This window comes from Aythya ferina (assembly GCF_964211825.1).
Source record: "Aythya ferina genome assembly, chromosome: 1".
NCBI classification, from domain to species: Eukaryota; Metazoa; Chordata; class Aves; order Anseriformes; family Anatidae; genus Aythya; species Aythya ferina.
In genome coordinates, this window is record NC_140296.1 from 178,601,392 (window position 1) to 178,626,202 (window position 24,811).

Here is a 24,811-nt window from a genome sequence, read left to right on the forward strand (position 1 = left end):
GAATGACTAACAGAAATATGACCCTTACGCACCTTTTGTAATTAATTCATTAGGTCAACTCTAACCACTAAGCCCCTTGTCAGGTTATTTCTCTTAGTGATAAGGAGCAATTGACCTTAAAACATCGAAGCCAGGTAGATGAGCTTATTCCACAAGGTCTCTTGGCTCCACCCTTGTGAATTGAAATCTGCCAGGTGGGGATCATTTGACCTTTGCTGTATAGGAAGCCTGAGGACTGATGGGAGGAATTGCTGCCCTGGGGGAGTTTGAGACTCAGGATACTTAGGGTGCTATTCTGCTGTCATGGTGAAATGGACATAGTGTTCCCCAGTAGGCTGCTTTTCCTTCATGTTTTCTGCCCTCTCTGTGAAATAGTTTTAGAGGCTCTATGAGCTAGTTACGATGGTGGTGCTACTTCCCCATGAAGTAGTTTGGCAGTGACTCAAGTTCAGAGGCTGGCAGGTAAGTGTTCCTGGGTTCTACAGTTGTTTCATGTTGGGGAGTTTGAGTACTTCCTTACCTTGTCTGCTTTTAGTGAAGCTACTTACATGGATTCTAAGCTTACTTCCCAGCCCTAAAACTTAATTGTTAAAAAAAAAAAAAAAGAAAAAGTTAAAAAGCCAACCTCAGAAGCTCAAGTGCATGCAGGTAAGGCTGACTTTGAAGAAGGTTTTTAAGTATTTGTGAAGATTGAACAACAGGCTGTATGTACAAGGTGCTTTACTGTGAATTCAGACCTTGCTTTGTGGTAAGAAGAAACAGTTTTGGGTAGATACTGGTGGCGTTATCACTACTTTTGTGAAGTGTTAATTGTGAGAACGTGCTGTTTGTAAAAGGAATGCTGTTTTCACAATACGCAAGTCAAAAGCCTTTAAACTACTAGAAGTTACAGTTTCAGGGAGATAATTTGAAAGAAAGAAAACATTCTTGGCCATCTCCCCTTGACGCCTCCATAAATGGGCACCCTGAGGAAAAAGCGTGAATGGTTAATAATTTCAGAGGTAGGGTCAGGGGAAGATATGTCTTCAGTCCCGATCCCCAGCATCCAGAACAAGCTGCTCCAATACCTTTCCAGGGACAGAGGTGAGACTGGCCTGTAGTTTCCCGGATCCTCCTTCCTGCCGTTCTTGAAGACCGGAGTGACATCGGCTATCCTCCAGTTTTCAGGCACCTCACCTGTTCTCCAGGACCTTTCGAAGATGATAGAGAGCAGTTTGGCGATCACATCTGCCAGCTCCCTTAGCACACGCAGATGTATCCCATCGGGACCCATGGATTTGTGTGCCTAATTTAAACCTAGTTTAAAGCCCTGGTAATCAGCCCAGAGAGCTTGCTCCCCAACACACTTGTGCCCCACTTGCTCAGTTGGTGTCTGTCCGTAGCCCACATACCCGGCCTCTCAAAGGATGGCCCAATATCAAAATACCCAAATCCCTGGTCCAGACACCACCCCCTCAGCCAGTCATTGACCTGTCCTGTTCTGCTCCTTCTATCTGCATCCCAGTCACCCAGCAGGAGGACAGAGAAGAACACTACCTGCACCCCCAATCCCCTCAACATCCTCCCCAGGGATGCAAAGTCTGTTTTAATATTTTTCATTTTTCTAATAGCGGCTTCCTGGGATCCAACATGAATGATTACAAGAGGATAGCAGTCCTCCGGTTTAATGAGTCGTGGCAGAGCCTTCCTAATGTCTCTGACACATGACCCAGGAAGACAGCACACTTCTCTGGCTAGGTTATTTGGGCGGCAGATAGGAGCCTCAGTGCCCCTCAGCAAGGAGTCCCCAATCACCAGGACTCTCCACTCTTTTTTTGTCGCACCGGTTACAATGCAGTGCTCCATCTGGCCCTGATCCTTATGTTCTACACCTCCCTCAATCTTGACTCTCTTCTCGGGGTTGCTTCCCAGGTTTGGACTATTGTCCAGACCCTCAGCCTTTTCCGCAACCTCCCTGAGAGCCTCAAATCTATTTCCCAGGGACACTGTGGGGGTAGGTGGCACCGTGGGTGTTGGGGGCAGACGTCTCTTTCTGCTCTGAGCCGAGACAAGGGTCCAGCCCCTTGTCTCTTGTGGACAGTCTGGCCCTCTGTTCCGTATGTGTTCAATGGGGGCAGCCTCTACCCCTTGTTGGGACATAGGAGAGGGCTGCCGAGCAACAGCAGGGGCAGGGAGACCCCTCCTATCTGTCACCCTCAGAGTCTCCCTCAGGCTGCTGATTTCTCGCTGCAGCCCAGCCACCTGATCGAGGCATCCCTGAAGCAGGGCACACCTGCACCCGTGACAGCGCTCTCCTCCCTCATGGCCCAGATGGGCCTCCAGATGCCGAAGTTCCCTGCGGTCACCTGTCTGGACTGCCACCTCCCCCCTCAGGGGATCCACATGGGTGCCCACGATTCTATGGAGCTGTCAACCGGTTCTTTAGCTTTCTAGATGCTGAAATCGTCCCTGGCTTAAAAAGAACTAGTTTCTTGCCTGTCCCTATGAATCATTGCAGAGGGCTAAAATCTGAGTTTGTTTTCTGTTACCTGAACAGGCAGAGAGACTCGGTTTCCCTCAGTTTCCCTCCTTACAGGACTGGGATGTGCCAATAAAAATGGCTTGGTGTGGTGGGACAGTGAGGGTCTGTGTGAAAACAGAACTTACACAGAGAACTTCCATAGCTGCCACTTCTGAAGGAGCAGATCTTTAAATATATGAGTCAGAAGCCCCCGATCTCTGGACTAGATGCAGCAGACCCTGCCCCCTTTGAGCTGTCTGCTCCCTCTGGATGCTGGGTGATCACCTCTGGTGTGCTCTGGTAGCACAAAGCAGCTCTGTGGTAGCTTCCCGTGCTCCATGGGATTTGCAGAATTGCTTTCTGCAGCACCTCTCGGCCAAAGGCCAGGCACGTGGTTCCCCTTTCCCCCAGTATGCTGGAGGTGCCAGCCACAGAGACTAGGATGGCTTCCAAGGCTGTCAGAGGGAAGGAGGTGAGAGGGGGCTGTTTTGCTGCCCGACTGAGATCTGGTTGTCTTTATAGACCTTTGTGAGCTTAGAAGAGGGGAGGTCTGGGTCTTGCAATTACAGTGGTGCTGGGAATCCTTCAGGGACAGAAGTGAGATTTGCTTTGCGTTACTGCCCCAACTTCTAAGGCTGGGCAGCTTCAAAGGTTCTCAGCGTGGGGTAGGAAAGCCTGTTGGTAAATGTCACCTTGTGTTACCTGAAAGAAAAATATATCCACTGTCAGTTTAAGGCAGTTCGACATTTAAGAAGTCAGAAAGGACTGACTGTTTTCACGTGTGGTCCCTGTTAGCATTAACTGCCTGTCATCTGTGTGCTGTAACTCTGTGTTCTGTGACATTAGCAATTAAAAAAGTAAAGAACTATCTGTGAAGGAACAGTTACCACAAACAGCTCAGGACTTATTTCCTGGATGCTGTACAAATTAGTCCATGCCTTAATGCAGTCTCACTTGAAATTACAAGGTGTGTGGGAGGAGGAAAACACTCTGGTTTTCTAGTCTATGCCTTTAAAGTCCTCATAACTGCAATACTATAGAAATGACTCTGCTGCATAGCAAACTGGTTGCTCATAACTACAGCACTGTAGCTATGACTCTGCTGCATAGCAAACTAGCTTTAAAAAGACATCATAAACTAAGGGGTTAGTGAAATATTGACCACCAGTAACAAATCTTCCAATTTCCTCTTACGGGATATTATAATAATTCCAACAGAGTAATAAAGACTGAGCCGTGTGTGTGCCGAACTCTTTTTAAACAGGTCAATATTGTGGAGTCAGTATACTTGGCCGAGATGGATGCTAAATATAGACTGAAAGGGCCAGCCTGTTTCACAGCTGCCTTCGTGGGTCCTGCAGGAGTGGACGGGCTCCGATGGGTCTAAAAGCAGAGGGGAACAGCAGCACGAGTTTTGTTCTGGTGATTGGCACTGGCTGATTTCTTCCACACTGGCGTATTACCTGAACGTGGCTATGTTGTAAGTAATGTTTCGTTCTCCTGTTTGTTAATTCCTTTTAGATTTATTTATTTATTTTATTTATTTATTTATTTTTCTGGTAAGAAGTTCAGCATCGTCACACAAAGTTCTAATTTTACAAGAGTGTAAGGAAGAATTTATAAGTCCAATGGGGAAAAAAGTCTTTAAACAAGGTTAAAGTACAAGAAAGAGTGATTCAAAAAGCCACTACCACCACCAAAAACAAAATAATGTTCAGATTAGTTTGTTGGACAACTGTTTTGGCCAGCGATACTGATGTATCCTCTTACCTTTGTTCGTGATGTCAGTGGGGGAAAAAAATAATTGTAATTCCTCGATGACTTAATATGGATTTTCTTCACTGCAGTTACATTGCTTAGTGGTTTTAAATAACAATGAAATCAGAAATGTAAAATTCAGTTCGTAGTAATGAATGAAAGATACTCACATTTATTACAGCCCAAGCTGTTCAGAAGAGTCTTCCCTGAAGTTGCAGGGAGGTACTAACCAGAATACCCAAGAGAAACAACTGCTCTTTGGAAGCTAAAAATAACCCAGGCGTCCGTGCATGAGGGGGTAGCTTTTATCACGCTGTGGCAGCGCAGGGCTCTGTAATGCCTGTGGTCATGGAAGTGCCTGTGGGGAGATAGTGGAGGGAACACGGGGGCACTGCAGCTAGCCAGCACTGTGGTCTCGCACCCTGTGAGATTTGTGACATTCCAGGGAATGCAAGGAGGTGCAGCTCTGTCCTGAAATGACTGCCACACACCTGAAAACCAGGCACTGCCTCAGGGTCACTGCTGCTACGATCGATTTTCTACCTCGTTTTTATATTTTTCAGGAATAATTTTGAAAAGAGAAACACTAAGCTGTAATCTTCTCTTAAATATAACACTATACATGTAGGTCTGTCAATCTCCACTATGAAAACTAGTCCCATTATCAGGAGTAAAATAAGCTCTTAGCCTTCTGTCTTACTAAGACTCAGTGAATATTTACTTGGCTGTGTGCTCAGATACAGCAATCTCCTCCATCTGGTTTGATAAGGAAAGAATGGGTGCTTTCTGTAAACATGTATGCCTGTATTCCTCAAAATTGCAATTTTTATTTAGTTTTTAACTGAAGTGCTGAGTTAGGAATCCAATCACACTGCATTCGCTACCTACTGAGGTAGAGAGGGAAGGAGAGACATGTCAAGAGGGCAACTCCACCTATCTGGGATTCAGAAATCACCCTCAGATGCTTATCTTCCACCAACAGGAGGCTTGCATCCCATAAAGTGCTGAGTTCTGTTTGGCAGGTAAAATTGAACTTGAGAGATTTAATAAAATACCAAATGTGCTAGGTGCATCCCACTTCAAGTCTAAACTAACCTCTGTGAGCTCTGCCTTTACATTTGCTGGCAAGGAATAGGCACCCTTAGACTGCAATTCTAAGGTCTGAGAAGACCTATGTAAGTGTAAAAGGAATATTTCTTGGAGGTACATATTTTTCTTCAGTAACTATAAAAGGAGTTTTCAGTGCCTAGTGTAGTCTAAGATGCCTGGTTAGAACAACTGCATCTCCCTGTGGTTAGAACTGTAGAGTGCTTCAGCACATAGAGGAGACTGCTTAGGTATCGCTTATTCTCTCTCTATAATCTTCATAATTGTATTTATTTATGCAATCATTCATTCAGTTCACGCACACAAACTTTGCAGAGAAGCTGGTTGGGCCCTACCTAATACTTTTCTCAAGGGAAGGAGTAATAGCCTGAAGAAAAGTCTTTACCATCAGGCTTTAATTTATCTATAACTAGCATCTATATGAAGCAGAACTACACTAGATTATTTTTTGCCCCATTATTCACAAATAACTTCACAGTGACACTCCAAGGTGCATAAGCAGACTCATATTCCCACTCCTTGTCTCCTATGTCCATGCCAGCTTTCTGGCCATGTCTTGTTCTGAATTGTTTGATGGTAAATGCACAGGACCTGAGTGACATCCTTCCTGCTGCTGTTAGTGAAGGTTTAGCCTTCACTGTGGTCAGGATATTGCTCTTCATCTTACTAAGTACTCTCCAAACTAAAAGGGTTATTCAGACAACACAATAACTAATGTTCAAATCACTGCTAGTGAAATATTCTCATTCTACATGTGTATATATGCATATGTATACACATGTATAATTATTTACGTATATTTGTATACATATATGCACATCTATATGTGCATTTACATGTGCACAAATACAACACAGAATGAAATTTTGTACTCATTAAAGATGTCCAAGCATAAACAACAAATGCTACATACTGTGTTACCCTTCCCTTCAAGTGTACTGGTCCTTCAAATCCCTTTATTTTAGGGGTTACTAAAGCTGCTCAGAACTTTTGCAGCTCAGGACAGCTACTTAATAGTTATTTCACTTACCCATTTTTTTAACTTAGCTTTTCATTATTATTTTAGACACAATGGAGAGGCCTTCTTTGGAAATTAACCTCCCCAATACTGATGAAGAAGGAAAACTTTATGTCGTTGATTCCTTAAATAACCTAAACAAACTAAACGCTTGTCCAGATGAATCCCAACATGCACTAGGTACGTATGACAGATGATGCTCCGTGGTTATTCAGTACCTAGAGTAGGCTGTAAAAAAGAGTTATGTATGGCACTTGAGAGCTCTAACCACATTGTGTTGCACTGTCAACAGCCCAACAGGCCAATAAGTATATGTCAAGCTCTGCACTGAAGAAGCCTGAACTTGTCTTTCACTTCTATTGAGATCCATCAGGCAAGATAATTTCTCTAGTACTGCCCAATATATACCTCTTATATGAGTAACATCATAACTACTCACAAGCACAAATTCTAGCTCACTAAATGCAGCAATAGAAAAACCAGTGAAATTCTGACGATTCTTTTAAGACACTTCTAAGGTTTCAAACCTGTGAGACTTTTAAGCATTTTAATTCACAGAATTTCCTTACTCACAGTTTCAGATGTGGGCTTTCCCACTCTTACTGCTTTTATGTGGCTTCTATCTTTGATTTGCACATGGCAACAAGATTTTTTTTTGGCCAGTGATAGTTAAAATATACTTGTGTTCCTTATCACCTGGAATCTTCTTGAAAACTGGAGTTCTTCAGCAGCATCCCACATGACAACATTTGAATCTGTTTTTATTTCCTCCTCTACTATAATTGCAGATTTGACTGAAGAAACGTTATAGAAGGACAATTATGTTTAAATAAGAATCAAAGGGCCACAACTTAATCATCCTTCTAGTTATAGGGCAGTAAGTATATAGGAAAAGTATATAGGTAAAAGTATACAGAAAGTATATAGGAATATACTTTCCAGAGGACACTGAAACAGTTCACCTAATGCAAATAACTGGAGTGCTGTCAGCTTCTGGATTTTACACAAAGATATTAGACATAAGCTGCTTGATTTTCATATGTAGATTATCTTGATATTCTTATTTCTACAAGTACAAAATGAGACAATAAATGGGATAAATTGGTTTTGCAGTGTGCAACTCTGCAGTGTGTCTGTCTTGTTTCCTTTTGTAGTTTTTATTAAGTCTGCTGTTTACTTTCCAAGAGTTCTGTGGAATAGTCACATGAATGCTCCTCCCTACATCTCAGCAGTAAAAATGTAACCTATTATGTATTTTATGCATCCATTTGCAAAGTGCTTTGGCTCTTTGGCTTCTAGGATTATTCGTTTTAGCATACACTTCTTTTACTTTTTTTAAAGCTTGGAGGCTCTTCAGATATCAGTGAGATTTGTGGAATATTTTTCCACAGTTCTGATAACCACTAAATACTTGTGAACAAGGTCTACTAGAAGTATAGCTGATGCCCAGTTTAGTTTAAAAATGATGTTTCCAGAGTGTTACAGTACAGACAGTGTTCCTTTTGTTCAGTAGCTTAATATGACCCGGCATAATCAAGCACACTAGCAAACATGTTAAAATGTATTTAAAATGCAAACAACTTTTGATTGTTGTGGTAGCAGCCATGCAATAGTTTCTTTATGTTTTAGATGACAAAATGGTCCCACTGTTTGCAGCTTGGCAAGAGTCTGTGTTCCCTGATTCCTTACAATGCTGTAGGCTGGCAAGTCCAGTCGGTAAGAAGCACTCATTAAGCAGAGCAAGTATGGACTATTTTTGAGAGCTCTGTTGATAGCTTAGCATGCTTGAGAGGCAGTAGTAGCAGGTGTCTCCCTCCCTATTATGCTAATTAGAAAGCAATATTGGTGCAGGTACTTAGTATATGATACATTTGTTATGAATGATAACATAAATATGTTAAATGAATAAACATAAAGTCCACCAAAACAAATATCAAAGGGTTTCATCTTACCAACAGTCAGGAGCATGTTAAATGCAATAAAGAGAAGCTGAGATATTTCCAGAGATCTCCAGCTAGCTCAGTGAATTGTTCAGTCCCAGGTTTGTTCATTATTAAAGTGCTGTTATGGCATAGGCATCCTTCCCTCAGCTTTATCACTAAAGGCTCAGTTGCGAAGCCCTCAGAGATCTCTACCAGCTAATACCAAAACACGATCTGGAAATGCTTTTCATAGATGCACTTGCTACTCTCCCTTTCAGAATGGCAAGACAGCAATTATAGGAGGAAAAATTACAGCATGTAATTTTACTTTGCGTGTAAGAGGCTGACACTAGAATGAAATTACATTAGCTCCCTGCTCTCCCCAAAATATAAAATTAATGAAACATTAGTCAACAAACAGATCTGTTTCAAGCGTGATTTTCTTTGATATTCACTTGAATTTCCTTATGGTCTTCACTTGACTTCATCCATCATCTTTAGGGCTTATTGCCATCTTTCATTTGATTGCAACTGTTTCTGTGAGAGAAACTATTGACTTTTCCTTTATGCAAGACATTCTTAGGAGCACAGTAAACCGTCTTGCTTTTCAGATTCAAGAAAGCACAGCAACTACTTGTTCTTTTCCCCCTTCTTTCTTCCTGTGCTTGAAGGACAAAACATGTAGTCCATGTGAAACCATTCCAATTTGGGCAATTTGGGAGGATATATACTACATGTTTTGTTGGAATGAAAACAACAAAACTGATAGGGTGTTTTCAGAGATGAAGAATAAAAGTATTTTCAGATTAAAAAAAAAAAAAAGGCCTACAGTCATCCTATCCAACATCAGGAGCAACTGTGGTGCTTAATTTGGAAATTTAGTCATCCCATGGGTACTTATACCATCAAATCAAAGAAGAAGTGAATTTGAAGGATAAATGTGTAGGATGAATCTGTACCTAGGTTTTCAATCTGATTTTTTTTCTCTCTTATCTTTTGAAAAGGCTGAGTCCATTCAGGTCTTCAGAGAGCTTTCTGATGAAAACTTCACTGCAGTCTTTGTACACTTAAAACTGAACTGCAGAACTCTGAAATTGTAAAACACCAAACTGTAAAAATAGGTCAACTTCAACAAAAATGTGTACTTCAACAACAGAAACATTTTTGTTGAAAATGTTACAACATTTATAACAGATACATTAGTTTCTGTACATCCAAATTCAAGCTGAGCTCATAAAGTTGTTGTTTTTTTTCCTTTCTCATACAATATCACAGGAAACAAAGTCTATTGTTTCCAAAATTGTGATGTATTCTGGAGCCACAAGCATTTTACCATGTTTATTCTAACCAACCTTAACAAATATTATCACTTTTATCAAACTTTATCAATATTATCTCATTACAGATGAGGAGTATGAGAGCACTGGTGGTGCTGGAGAAAACACGGCAGGGAATAACACAAGAAACCAGTGCTTGTTCTTCATCACCTTCATTCTTACTTTGATCGTCAGTTTGGCACTTGTTTCATTTGTAATATTCTTAATAAGTAAGTAAAACCAACAGTGGTTCTTATAAATATGGGGCCAACTGGAAGAAGAACTTTGCTGAAATGTGTCATACTACTCTATAAAATCCTACCATCATATCTGCACGTCCAAAGCCTTTAGCTGGCTTTAGGCAGAGGGTCTTGGTCCTGGGTGTGAAAGCACAGGCTATCTCCCTGAGATACAAGGCACAATTTTATTCTTTGTGTAAAGGTTTTGTGAGCTTAAACAGCTGTCAAGAATTTAGCTCAGAAGGGCAAAAGTGTGTTTTTGAAAATGCCGACTGGACATTAAATTAAATTTTAAAGATGAGCATACGGCAATGAGTAAGGTTTCTGTAACTTCCCAGGTGAAGTTCAGCATTGGTGTCATGCCACTGAAACTGGAATTACACTAATAATATAAATGGAGTAGCACTTAAATCAGGCTCCCTGGAGATATTCTCTTTTATTCAGAAAGACCTGAAGGTTGCAGGCTAAGTACTGACTGGAAATTGTTTGTAACTAAGAAAACCACAAAGAAACAAAAAATCAGACATACATCAAAATTGGCATGTAGCATCCAGTCTGCAGACATAATTACTATTCCATTTGGGGTGGACTAGTTTGGCTGTAACTCTGCTAAGCACGTGGCTACGGGTACGGGTGGCCTTTCTTTATGGATCCCTTGCCATCTTGGGGTTTTCTGTGCTAACTATTGGACAGAGTCTGAGGTGCTTTATTTCAATTTACCTGTCAATTTTTGAAAGAACTGGAATCTGTATGAAATTAAGATTTTTTTTCTCTATAGTAGGGAATTTACTAGAGGGAAGCAAAGATCCTCATCCTTGGCTGAATTTGCTCTGAAGTTCTCAAGGGACAGAATATCAGACAAGGAAAGAACACAAAGGAAATCTTCAGTGGCATGACTGTGAAAGCCTAATTCAAATATCTCATATTTGAATTCTAGATATCTTTAATGGGCTGCTGCCAAAAGTAGAGCCCTGGTATACATAAATGAATAATGTGCCCCTCTAGTGGAAAAATGGTAAAGTCATAGTGAAAACGCTACTTATAGGGTTTAAAGAAAATTGTTAGGACTCAGGTTGGTAGACACCTGCACTTTTTGGAACTGATTACCAGTAGTGTTTGCGTCAGATTATATTTGTAATCCACAGGCGTAGATTTGTTTTGCACTGGCACCATTAGGACTAAATTTCTGTCTGCTTTAAAACCCATGGGTAATTTTCTTCAGCCTCGGAAAGCCAAAATAAATATAGCTCCAGAAGTGTGTGTAATGTATACTGCATATTGGTGGTCCAGAGTAAACGGGGCTCTTAATGCCAGTATTTACAAGAATTCTCCTTTAACCTAAATGCTTTAGAAAATCAGGTGATATGGCTGTAGTCTTTGGTATGTTTTAATAGTCGTACTTTTAGAAAAAATATAGGTGGACAGTGCCCAGAAATAGCAACTTGGAGCCATTTAAGAAGACATTTTCTTGTGGACACAAATGGAATGGCTACACTGCTGAAGACTGTAAATTTTGTCTGAGCCAGTGTATTTTACTGTATTATACTGCATTGCACTTAATAAAACAGAAAATAAGCAGCTGAAAAATTTAATGAGCGGGTAACTCCACCAGATGCATAATTTTTCTCGTTTGATTCTGCTGCTGCTTTCCTGTTAAATATTTTAATCTATAATAATTCCCTACAATCTCACACAAGAATGCAATTGAGGATAGCGATGCTCTTGACTTATATGTTGCCAATTTAATGTGGTATATTTTCTTTTTCAAGTTCAAACTCGAAACAAGCTGGACCAAATATCAAGCAGACTATTATCTGAAAAGAAGAACATAGAGGAGCTTAAGAAAATGAATGATATGATATTAAAGTATCTAAATCACTCAGGAATGAAGGAAAAGGGGAGACACCTCTTCACAGAGTCTCCTGATCCTCATGATTTCTTCACCCATCCCGAGCTGAAAGTCACTGAGAAATAAATCTACTTCAGAAAGAAATTCAGCATCACTCTGTTCGTGCACTCGGATGTTTCCATACGATATGAAGGCTACTTAAGCATTCTGATATGGTCACAGGAACATTGGAAAGGCTATCCGAAAGAGAAATATTGGAAAAGAATATTTGATTCTGTTTCATGTAAATAGAGATTATGAAAACTAAGCTCGTATAATTTACAATAAACAGCAGATGGCCAACAATCTTCAGGAGAGTTTCAGATTCTCTGTGCATTGTCAATTGCAGGGTTAGGGGCTTAGTTTTACTTTAAATGTCAAATAAATGTAAGTGAATGATAACATGAAATAGTGACTTTTATTCAAATGATTCCAGAATGACCTTGTTCACTTTGGAACAAGTTCTGTGTGCTTCTGTATTATTTGTATTTAAGGGTAACTGCAGATTTCATAACTTATAAATAAAAACAATTTTGCCACAGAGTTTGATGGTTTGCATTTCTGTACATCTAAATAGATTGACTTACCACTTCTGCTAAAAACAAAAAACAAACTTGTCTGAAAAACAACCCTTTCACATGCCATATTCATCCCAAATTTCTAATGACTGAAAGCTGATGTCATGTAGTCTTACATGGGAAATAGGCTTAGAGAACTCGTTCTGGTAATACCCATCTCATAACAATGCTAGCATGCTCTACTCAGTATTTGTTAGCAGTTTCAGGGGGAAGACCAAGTGTTATATAAAGAAATGTGGGGGAAATGCTAGCTGTACTTGTCCTCTTCCCTGTAGTTTCTCTTGGCCACTACTGGAGAAAGTCCACAGGGCCAGATGGAAATCTGGTCTGAGCCCTCCTGTTGAAATGGTGCTGAGGGTACAAGCCGCAGCTGATGCTTCCTCTCTTTGACTTCATGCATTTTGGAGGCTGAGACCCACAAACACAGTTGCATAATGGACTGGTGGGTAGCTTTGTCATTTTAGTATTCAGATCCTGATGGTGGTATGCACATTAAGAAGCCACCTCAATTATCAATAAGTGGTTACTCCCATCACAACAGTGAAAGAAATGGCAGCTGACACTTTGGAGTATGTCCAGCATCTTCTCTTTTACTTCAAGTTCTCCTCTTTTCATCCAATGCTTTGTTATCTCCTCTGGAGTATTTTACAAAAAAGTCTCCAAAGTCCACTTGTATTGCAGTCTCCTTATCCAGAACAAGTGACAATTCATGCTGTAGTGACTTCATCGTCTACAACAGACTGAAGAACTAGGTCCAGGTGTCTTTCTTGCTATGACCTTACTTAGATTTGCCCACTGATTCATAGGAATTCTATTCCTGCTGATAGGGATACTTTGGTTTACACCTATATTTTGTATCACCTTCTTTTGATATTTTGAGCACCATTTTTCTTTTCCTGCTGTATTACTGTCAAATCATTCACATGAAAACTGAGGTTTAGTCTTAAGAGTTTATTAGTCCTGCTGTTAATTCTCAGCTGGAGTCACAGCTATCTCCTCTGGATATCGCCAGTGTTTGTTACAAAGATGACTTTACTATTGTTAACAGAATGATAAAAGTAAGTGTAGACTGTGTTGCAAGGAAAGAAAGCTGAAAGACTACAAAAAAAAATCTTTCTGTAAATGCTCTTAAATGATGAAAGAAAAAGTGTTGTAGGACTAAAAACAAGACACTCGCAGTGCTGTTTCTCTGTTCTCCGACCTGTCAGCTGCGTTTTAATGACAGTATGAAGGTCTCATCTCTCCCACTCATCTTGTAGCTACCAGAAGTGCTTTCAGGCTCCTGTCTCACACTGACACACATCTGTACTTGTTAGCCAGGGAGAAACAACTCTAGTATTTGGCATTTAGTGCATCTCAAATGTGAATTTGTCACATCCTTCATTGCAACTGCAGCTATCAGAGTGGTCTGTAGTTCACTAGAAACTGACACCAATTGTCTGTAGATTTTTCTGGCAGGAGGCAACGTAAATAAAATCTGTGCTACAGCAACAGTCCCCAAAGAAATGGAAGCACGCTCATTTCTCTAATCTTGTCCTCAATTTCTGTTAACCTGCTTATTCAGTCAGTAATCATAGGAAATTCCGCCCCCCCCCCCCCCGTTTTTTTTTTTTTTTTTTTTTTTTTTTTTTTTTTTGTCTTTCTATTATTGATTAGGAGTAGTGGTATTCTTCCACTCCAGTGTTTGAGCCTGTAAGGTGCTGAGTACCCTCAGCTGCTTTAGACTTAGGTAGGACCAGCAATGTGTAGGTGACAAAATATGACACAGAAAGGGTTTGGATAGATTTAATAACATGATATTGATGCTCATCTCTCCAGAGCTACAACAACTATAATTACTGAAATGACAAATTAACCTCAGGAAATTTTCTGCTGAATAAATCTGGACAATACCAGAAATATCATGATAAGTAAGGAGAAACACTTAGGTTTAACCAAGAAATTATCTTCAGCTTCAATCAAAGGCATGACAGTGCAAGTTCTTGAAGTGTTGTTTCAATCTGTAGGTAATCAGTTAATATCAGTAGACAAAATACTTTTTTCCCCTGGTGAGTTTTGTGAGAAATTCACCCCTTTGTTTCTGATATCCACAACTATCCATAGATTTGTTAACACAAGTCTAGACTGCTGTGTCTGACTACGTGGAGCTAGGTGTGGAGATAATGTCCAGTAACAGCTAGCAGAGGGCCAGCTAGTGCAGGCATTTGCTCACCTTCCTTGGTGTTGGGCTACCATGAGAACATCAGTGTGTAGTCAGCTTCCAATGCAATGTCAGGTCTTGATCTTAGTTTTGTGCTTTTCTACAAGGAAATAGAGCTCGACAGCTACCAGCAGCAAGCAAGAACAGAGGACAAAATGTTCTTTCTAGAGAGATCTGTCTATGAAACAGTCAGGGGTTAGGTAAATCCAGGCAGTGGGCAGCTTCAGTACATGAAGATGCACAGATAGGTGGGGGGGAATTTGAGAGGCAAATAAATCCACCCCTTTGCCTGACAGCATCATCAGATATACTTAAACTATTTCTGACAGATGCTTGTCTATTCACATCATAAAATATTTCAGTGATGGAGCTTCCACAAGTCTTCTGCTCTGGTGCTTAGCTAACCACATGGTTAAAAAGACTTCCTGAAGTCTAACTCAAATCTCCCTTGCTGAAATTCAAGCCAAGTATTACCCGGTCTATTGCTTGTGAACATGAAAAATAGTTTACTTTCCTTTTTTTTTTTTTTTTTTTTCCACTTATTATAATAACTCTGTGAGATGATTTTACTGTTAGGAAAACTTTTTAACCCCCTGAGATATTTGTAATTTTAATACAACATCTATTCTCTAGTGTGCATTCAGTTTTGATCTGGAAAAAGAGAGTTGTCAAAGATTCAATAGGCAGGAGTAACATTCGTTATTACTACTGATTTAGGTAGAAGGTTTCACATGCTTTGTCCACCAGTAACAATACAAAGCTGAACATGGGTAAAAAATAATAATGATGTGTGTACTCTGAATCTGGAAGCAGAAGAGAAAATTCCAGGAGTGGTAAAAGGCTGGTCACAAGTTTTGTTAGACCACGTGTTCTCAAAGGTGATGTGCTTTGTATTGTACACAACCCTAACTATTCAGAAACATTAAATGCAGTCTCAATGTATTTGCAAAATGAACACAGTGTAACAATGCTCAACAAAGCAGAAGGAGAACTGTCAGAATTAGAATTATCTGAAGAACAAAAATCCTGTTTCATGGGGTTTTTAAGATTTTGAAGATCCAATATTTATTTTCAGTCCACCAAAGCATAACATTGTAAAATTATACATGAAGTTGCCTGCAAAGATCTATTTGCATATCAGAAATCTCAGGTTTTCTTATTCCTTTCACCCTGTCTGACTGGAATTTCTGTTCAGAGATTCAGAACCTTCCCTATTGGAAATATCATCAGAGCAACATGCTCCAAAAAGCCTTAGTATTTTGAAAATGTTTATTTTGACAAATAGAATTGCAAATGTTTTTAATTAGAACTCTGATTAAGCAACACCTACATAAAACAAATGCCGAATAACAACTAAAAAATGAATTCATGTTTTGACTCATAACTGAAAATCATCTGTCCAAGATGTTTAACTTGACCTTCTTATAAGTTGCTGGTTTAATTTTTATTGGAAGATGCTGGTGAATAATAAAAGTTGGACCAAATCCTTAGCTTGTAGCCCTGTGCTACTGGGATTAAAGAAGCTGTTCTCTTCAATTGAGAAAAAAGCACATTCAGTCCATTACATGTTACTGTTCTTATTTTCCTGATAGATTAACAAGAATACTGAGGTTTAAAGAGAAGAACAGAGGGGATGAATGTACTGTGTCTTCCTCTGGGATACATAAAAACTAGCAACACCATGGCCAAAGAGCTTACTCTTATTTGAGAACTTGATCAATCTTACAATTCAAGAAAAGGTTTTTATAGACTCTGTTTTCTATCCTTTCTCTTGTTTCTGGGCCACATTGCAGCAATTGAAATGCTGTCCACGAGGCGCTGATGAGCCAGCAAAACCCCTGAATGGTAATGAGAAGCGTCCAGTGGAAACAGGCTCAGCACAGTGCTGCCGCTAATTTATCAATGTGAGGCAAACTGACTTACACAAGAGGGTGAAAGGACAATTTAAAAATCTATCACCTGCCAATTTAAGAATCTATTAATAATTATGGGTTTGTTTTTCGTGTTCTGCACTGCTCATTTAATCTCAATATCTTCTGCACCATGTAACTGACTTTGGAAAATATTGCTTGTCTACAAGGTGACATCAAATTTTCAAGTTCAGACACTCTGCTCCTCTGCAAGAGCTTGTGGCTGATTAATTAACTCCTAACAATTACTGAATGCTCTATTTTTTATTTATTTATTTTTTCCCCTTAAGGGAACACTGAAGCATTTTCATCAGAAAACCTCCCTCTGGGTTCTCATAATCATATGGGTAGATAAGAGGATTATTTTTAATTGATATTTCAACAGCAAGCGTGACAAGGATTCTAGCTCTTTTTATGCATCGTCAGTGACCAACTGATTTGCATCCTGGAGCAAGCTTAAATAACTAGATAATGAGGGAGAAAGCTTAGTACCTGTAAACTAATAGTAACAAAGAGAAATTCCTAATATTATTGTAATAGAATTTTAGATGTAGGCGGCTTATTTATTTATTTATCTGAATAGTATCAACAAATCTGTTCACTGTGGTAGGGAAGGAAAGTTTTCTTAAGACTGCTTCTTGCACAACCTAACCTGGAGTTTTATTGTGCCTGGTTTACCTCATCTGCTGCTTATCTCGTACAAAAACCTCAGGCAGGAGGGCCCATAGGGCTGTGATGCCACTGGCAGCGACTGAGTCAGCTTGTCCAAGTGCACGGGCAGCAGATGACATGCACTAAACTGATTCAGCAGCTATAAATAAGCACCGACTGACTCATTTAGGTCTTTTCCGTGAGGAAGAGTGATCACAGCAAAAAATCGGGATAAACTGACAAGAAAGAGCCACCTGACTCTCCAAGATGTTGCTTCATAACGTTTTGTTATGAAACGCCCTCCTGTCTCCAAGCCCTCTCTTTAAGGTCTTTCCTCAAATGCTTCTTACAGAGAGGAGACCAGGGCAGGAGGGTCTGCATCTCTTGGCAGACAACAGCGGATATGTCAGGGCTTGGCTAACGTGAGGGGAAAGCTGTGGGTGTGAGGGCAGGCGGTGGGCTTGAGGCAAGGACAAGGTCTGCCACCGGCTGCCCTCGTCCTGCCGGGCCCTCAGGGCACCGCCAGCCTCTCGCCGCCTCTCGCTGCCGCAGGGCGACCCCTGGCGGCCATTTCGGAGCAGCCCGGCGGGGCTGAGCCGAGCCCGGCGCCAGGGGGAGCCCGGCGAGGGAAAATGGCGGCGTGGTCGGGTGCCGGGGCTGAGGGGCGCCTCGGAGCGTGGCGCTGACCGCGGGCCGGGGAGGAGTGAGGGCAATTTTCAGCCGGGTAACCCCAGCGTGGAGCCAGGCACTCGGCCGGCCGCCAGGGCACGACCACGGCGAGGCTGCAGGCGCCGATACGTTGGCGGCGAAATGTCGGGTGCGAGGAGGAATGAAACGCCTCCGTGTGCCTGAGCCGAAAGGGCACTGCTGGCTGGAGGCTGCTGCCAGGCAGAGACGGCTTTTTTTTTTTTTTTTTTTTTTTTTTTTTTTTTTTTTTTTTTTTTTCCCAAGGGCAGCCACAATGCCTTTTTTTAATAAGTTTTCAGATGCTTGCTGCTATCATTTCCATAGAAATTGTCAAGTCATCTCCTTACCGGGCTTGGAGAAAGAGCAAGGAGTTTTGGCAAAAGTTCAGCAGATCAAAAACATTAGCTTAAAAATTAAAAGAGGATAATATGAATATAAGAAAAACAAATTTGTGAGTATTTTGCAATCTGGTCAGCAATGACTTTGTTACCCCAGATAACTGAAGCAACTCTGCTGCATACTACAGCGGTATACCTAGGGGCTCATGAGCAAGTCTGAGAAGGAATTCAGCAGCTCAACACGTCTTTTCAAATGTCCCTGCACTTTTATACATCCCCTTTCACTTCCAATATGGTCACTTTTGGGCAAGTCAGCAGGCTGTGTGTGGGAAAGGGCCTGTGGTGAACCCAGAGGAGATGAGAAGGGCAGCTGTGCCCGAGCGAGGCAAGGCAGGGGCCCATGGTTTTGGGGAGCTGGGGGCAGCTCTGCAGCGCATGGCTACTACCTTGGTTGCTGCTGTTGAACAGTGTAGGCTGCCTCGCAGAGCATTGAAGGGGGAGTATTTTCTGAGCAAAGTTTGGCTGGGGTCCCCTGGTCTGTTTGGCATCTTTTTTTCCTTCCTTCAGATCTGTGATAAAATGTTTTGCCACTGATTAGACTGGCCACGTGCACACAAATAGAAAACACAACTAAATCAACCACTGACAACTAAGACAACCACTGACACGGACACACACACTTAAGTCATTACTTTGACAAGGGATAGGCGTATCCATTGATTTGGGGAGATGTAGACCCTCTTGATTATAATGCAAGGTGCAATTATGTATCAGTGATCTATCCACTCATTTTGAGATGGAGAATTTCTTATGCCACTTAACCCTTCACAATACCCTTTACAGCTAGTGAAGATAAAACCATTTCTTTCAATAAAGATCCTTCAAGAAGCTATTATGTTTTATAGACCATCATTTCCCTTGCTATAAGAATCTAGGATTCATAATTCGAGTTTCTGTCATCTCACTGAAATAACTACATCAGTTTTTCCCCATATTAGGTTATTATGCAGAATCTGCCATCCCAAAGTAGCCATCAAACTTCTTTCTGCTTTTTCTAGGAGCAGTCAAACACCCCAGGGTGTACTGGGTCCATGCACATGGGTCAGACCTCTCACCACGGAGAGATCCCAGTCTCCTGTGTACTTGGATTCCTTCTGGGGTACCTCTGTTCAGCAGTCCCAGAATAGCTGCCCACTTGCTGATTGCTCTGCGTGATCATAACCTGTTGTAGTTTAAGGCATTTCAAGACAAACTTGTTTGTCTCATAAAAGCTGTCATTCAGACATATATGAAATTTGACTGATATTTATTAATTTAGCTATTTGTCATGGCAGAAAGAGAAGCATATTATTTCTGACAAATATCATAATTCTGTGCATCTTAGGACAAAGTCCATTTACAGGACTGCAGCTTTCACATTTTTAGTACCACAACTATATTACACAGGCAAGGGAAACACACCTTCCCAAACAGTCAATATAGTTTCCTACTCTTTACTTAGGAATATCAAACACTAATACGATTACCTAGCATTCAATAAACTATTAGGAAAACTTTCCATACAGGTTCTCCTTTGTGACTCCAGGTGTCCTTGATGAGTGTGTTTCAGTAAAAGGTCTTTATGCTAGTTTCCAACAATTTGTGTTGTACAGCTTAGTTCCAGTTCTTTGTTAGGTATCTAAAAAAGCAATGGGGTTTCTCATTTCTATTTCGCTTGTCTCTTTAGGGGATTTTTGTATGATTACCACAGACTTCTCACCTGCTGTTAATTTCTTGCCAGCTATTCATGCACTGTATTTTCTTGTTCCTCCTGCAAAAATATAAACTTCATGTGAAAGAACTACTGATACATTCACTTGAAACCTTTCCTCTCTATAATGTATTTTTTCCCCCACTATAACAGGTGTCACCGAGAGCTGCATTTAAACCTGTAATTTGAGATCTGCAGTCCTCATCTGGGAAATAGGGAGCACTAGCTGGAATCTTCTCAAGCCTGCTGCATCATAGCTGAGCAGCCTCTCATCAAGCTACTGGACAAAGCAGGAGTGGGGACAGGAACACTACCACTGTCTTTTTTATCTTGTGTAGACCGTGATTCATCAGATGTGCTCTGAAAAGCTGAGCAGATTGGGCACTGTAGAAGAGAGAGATGTGCAAGCAGCTCATTTCTGAATCCTGGCAGATCTTAGCTGTGAACTAGATGCTAATGGACTAGCACTGCCAGGAGAGGGTACTTAGATGCTCAGGGAATCTTTCTGCTGCAAAGATGTGTTTGGCTGCTTCCAATGTATCATGGCAAATTAGTTGGAGTTCAGAAGTTCTTGATTTTGAGCACAGATGAATAAAGGGACAGTTAGCTAGGAAAGCACTGGAAACAAGGTGTATAAAGCTGTAACCTGGAACCCAGATTAGAAAGACAACCAAAGAGGAGGAGGATCTCTGAGGATCTCTGTGGCGCTCAAAGTAACTGGTGAGTTACTGTGCACCCAGTAACTCACCACAAAGATGATTGTCATGAAGATGTCCTTTTGTTAACCTACACATTAATCTCCCCAATCTACTGGTGTGAAGTGGAGGGAAGTAGCAGCATTTTGCCCCATTCAAAGAGGCATTATAGGGATAAACTAAATAGTGTGAGACATCTATTGATAAGAACCAGATAATGACATTTTTTTCCAGGGGAAACAGTAAGAAAAATTCTATCAGGTTCAACAGACGCAGGATTTTCCTTAGAATCAGCATTCCACCTGGACAGTGTGAAAAGAGGAGAGCTTCTTAACCCCGCTCCTGTGTAGCGTGCTCTAGGTAGCATGCTTGAGCAGGGAGGTTGGACTAGATGATCTCTGGAGGTCCCTTCCAACCTCAACCATTCTGTGATCCTGTGATTCTGCTGTTTTACCTCTGTCAATTCACATTCAGAGCTGGATCTCAAAAGTAGTTTCTTCTCAAAAGGCCAAAGGTGGCCTTTTGCTCGCTTTGGAACAGGTGAGATGGGAGAGGATGCTCCTTAGCTGCTCAAGGGCTAGAGGCTTTTCTGGCAGTAATAATAAGAGGTGACAATGGCACTGCTTGCATTTGCCTTTTTTTTTTTTTATTTTTTTTTAACCTTGTTTCTGGTAGTTTTTCCCTGACTCCATTCCAGTCTCAGCACCCAAAGTGCAGAGCATCCCTACATGAACATTGCCCGAACAAGTCCAATTTGCTCTGAAGTGTGTACCTGGCTGAGGGTCAGGGCTCACAGCAAAGCAGACGGGCTGCAGGGAAGCAGTGATGTTCCTTGGCAAACCTTGATCCATTTTTAAAGCCTCCTGATTTCCCTTTCACATTACAAATTACTGAATAAGGAAAAACGCAGACATAGGATTCCTGTACACAAGACCTAGAGTTTATGGAAGATGTAACATTCTTATGCCTTCAACGACCTGTGTATGCCTCCATGCCTCCTGTACATTCACCAGTAAATGTAAAAAAAAGAAAACTATTTTGGTGACAGGTGCTAAAAATAGGGAACTTGCAGTAGTGATGTTTAAAACAGGCGCTAGAGAGAAAGCTGAACAAAGCTTTTCGGGAAACAATACAGACTTTTTCCACTAGGTGGTGGAAATCTGCCACCATCCAGAGCTTTTAAAAAAACAGGAGAAAACCCACATAATTATGAAGGGCAGGCTGAATTAAGATAGAAAATAGCTGTAATAACAGCTTACGATGTATCGATTAAAATGAGTTCTCTGCCTGTCGAAGAGACAATCATAGAAAATTATTCTTAATGCTATCCCTGACACAAAGGCAAAAATGTCAGTTAGGGAGGTTTTCTGATGTTTTAGAAAAGGAAATGAAAGGATAATTTAATCTAAATGAATTCTCTCACCCTTTACAGAAGGACTGCCATCTGTAATTTCAGACCATAGGAACTCAGGAAACAAATCTCTCATGCATTTATTTATCTTCAAGTGACAAAATATATTTTTTAAATTAGTAATTTTAATTAGCATGCGTCATAGATCTCCTACAGCCCAAGACTCACCGCCATGTAGGCATTGTTTCTGAAGGTGTCCTCGTGGTGGCAGCAAAACTATCAATTATTGAACAACAACAGATTTGAAAATCACAGAACTTTCTGTTGTTCTTGGCACAATCCTTGGCTGGAACAGCAGAGACAAAGCACATGCTCTGCTGCTAACATCAGAGGAGGAACAAGATTTTGCAAAATCATTTGCTTCTTACAAATACAGCACCAACAGCTGACCACTGCTGACTTTATTCCACACTTTTTCCTTCAGAGCTACTAATGTGCCAGAGCTGATGTAAGATTCGTGTTTTAAGATGAAGGTAACAGTCATGGACACAATTTTCAAAGATATCGAGGACCTGCTCTTTTTGCTGAAGCTCAAGGCTATTGCCTCAGTAGCAATTCACACATCTCATAGAATCAAGTCATCAGCGGAGCATTATTTTGATAGAAACGAGATTGTGAGATACCTGCTTTAAAGCGTCTGTCATTTAAGATAGTGTGTTTGCCACTCATTCATTTAACAGGATGTAATAAATCATGTTCTTGTTAGTGTCATTCTCAGTTTGCTCCATTCATTTCCTGATCCATTTTTACTCAAACTCTATATTGCAAACATCAAAACTCATAAATTATAACTGGTGTTTACATCTTGTTTCCTGGTAAAGTATCAGAGCTGAACACAGCCTCAATCTTTCTGCCCGGTGTTATTGGTACAAATCTTCATTTCTGTTCATCACACGGATATCTGTTTTCACTTATGCATGGACATACCTTAGTCCTGCTGTTGAATTTCTTGATATCTTGGCATCTATCATAAAAACAGATCGTAGTGAGTTTAACTCTTCAGAGGACTGATGAGCCCTCAGTTAATGAGTTGCAGCTAATCAGTGCTCTTCTGGTCCTGTCAATGAAGGTCGCACCAACATCCTTCATGCCAATGCCAGGGAATATGACCTTGCCATCCGACCTCCTTTCTTGACCTGTCTGGTCTCTGAGCAGCTGACATAGCACATGGGTACCCCACTGGTCTATCCAATGGCTCTGATAGTTGCTCTTTCTATCAGTGATTTTGGATGCCTGGATTCAGCAGGGTTTCTTCAGATATACCTGTTTTTTTCACTATTTATGTTATTTATATCACCTGCCTCTCTCTTTCCCTCCCTGAGTTAGACAATGTGGTTATGCAGTGATGTTGTAAGGGGGGAGGTTGTGGAGCATGAGGCTTCACCCCCCAAAACCTTGTAGCCAGAGAGTGACAATCCTGTTGTCCAGACTGGCACTTTTATATGAACACTTTTATTGTCTGGGTTCTTGGACTTATTGGTTGTGGTGGTATCTGCTGCTTCCCTTCTTTGTCCACCCAGGAACTGACTTTGGATGAACTTTAGGTAAATATCTTGGCTTATACATAATAATTAGACCTTTTACCTAAATTGCAATATCTGTTATGTTTCTGGTTTACAGAACAGCCAAGCATTTCTTTCCCTGCTCTCTAAGTCTCCTATACATATCCCACTTCCATTAAAATTTACCTTCAACATCACAGTTGATAGGACGAACGGAGACTGAAAACAGTCTAAAGAGAAACTAGCTTGTACATCCCTGTTCTCAACAAGATAGTATGAGAATTTTCTAATGATGTGTCCTAGTGTGCTAATGGGTCATCCTACCTCTGCTCCACCTCTGCCATCAGAGATGAGTGCATAGAAACACAAGCAGGTTGTGTCCTTGGTCTCCCCCAAAAACCCATGCAGAAGAGTGAGAGCTGTGAAGTTCCTTTCTGGATAAATAATTTAAAATTTACACAATAAATGCTAGAAAAAAATGGATATTCTTTATAATATGCTTTTATATATGAAGGCCATTTTGTTGCTGTCATGATGCTCAGTGGATTACAAAATTAAGCTGTACTATATGTTTAATGTGGTCTGGTACTATCAGGACAATTTTGAAAAAGAAATTCACAGCCAAGTGGAAACCAAAACAGGAAATATGTTAGTGACTTTCTAGAGAATGGCCATGAACTCAAACACTGGTTGTGGTAACCAGAAGGTGGCTCGTTCAATTCTGTTTACTTTAAGGGCCCATCTGTTCTTTCCTTTCCATGGATGAAGGGATTCTGCCAGAAGACCTGGTTACAGTTATCTCCAATCTGGCTACCAAAAACGTTAGTGCATAGTGGTTGTTCTGAGACTAGTGTGAAACACTCTTCCATGAATAAGCCATTCATGTGGGCGCTCACAGGAGTAGATATGTTTTCTCTATTTATTTATTTTTGAAAGGAATAGCTAAAATACAACTATGCTGGTTACACTACAATGGGAAGTCCAGATCAAAATTTACATGCAGGGCTATGGCAAAGAGTGACAGAAAATCTCAAGTTAGCTAGGAATACCCAGACAGATATGACCATAATTAGATTATTTTTCTCCTGCTAATTAACATCTTTTTATCTTTTTTTTTTTTTTTTCTTCTTGTTTATTTTATGGACTTCTGTTAACCAGAGTGTTCCATATTGCAATGGAAATGCTGAAAAAGGAGGTAGTTATTCCTTTTTTATTTGATATCTGGAGTGTCATTCAAAAAGTTAAGTTGTTTGAAGAGCTGAAGATAGCCTTTATTTTTTTTTTCTTTTTCCTTCTCTATTTTTTTTCTTTCTCTATTTTTTTTTTTTTGTCCTGCCTTTT

The 24,811-nt window shown here is 40.7% G+C and overlaps 1 protein-coding gene across 2 annotated transcripts; it reads left to right on the forward strand.

Moving 5' to 3' along the window:
• Positions 1–177: 177 nt before the first annotated feature.
• Positions 178–12,289, forward strand: LSMEM1 (leucine rich single-pass membrane protein 1). Of its 2 annotated transcripts, none has more exons than XM_084505682.1 (5): positions 178–194; positions 3,765–3,980; positions 6,432–6,563; positions 9,711–9,851; positions 11,630–12,289. In XM_084505682.1, the coding sequence occupies exons 3-5, from the start codon at positions 6,437–6,439 to the stop codon at positions 11,833–11,835; spliced, it is 474 nt and encodes a 157-aa protein (XP_084361808.1). In that variant the 5' UTR covers positions 178–194; positions 3,765–3,980; positions 6,432–6,436; the 3' UTR covers positions 11,836–12,289. The 2 variants fall into 2 exon arrangements, with proteins under 2 accessions (XP_084361808.1, XP_084361809.1); XM_084505683.1 differs by lacking the exon at positions 178–194 and adding an exon at positions 445–462.
• Positions 12,290–24,811: the final 12,522 nt, after the last annotated feature.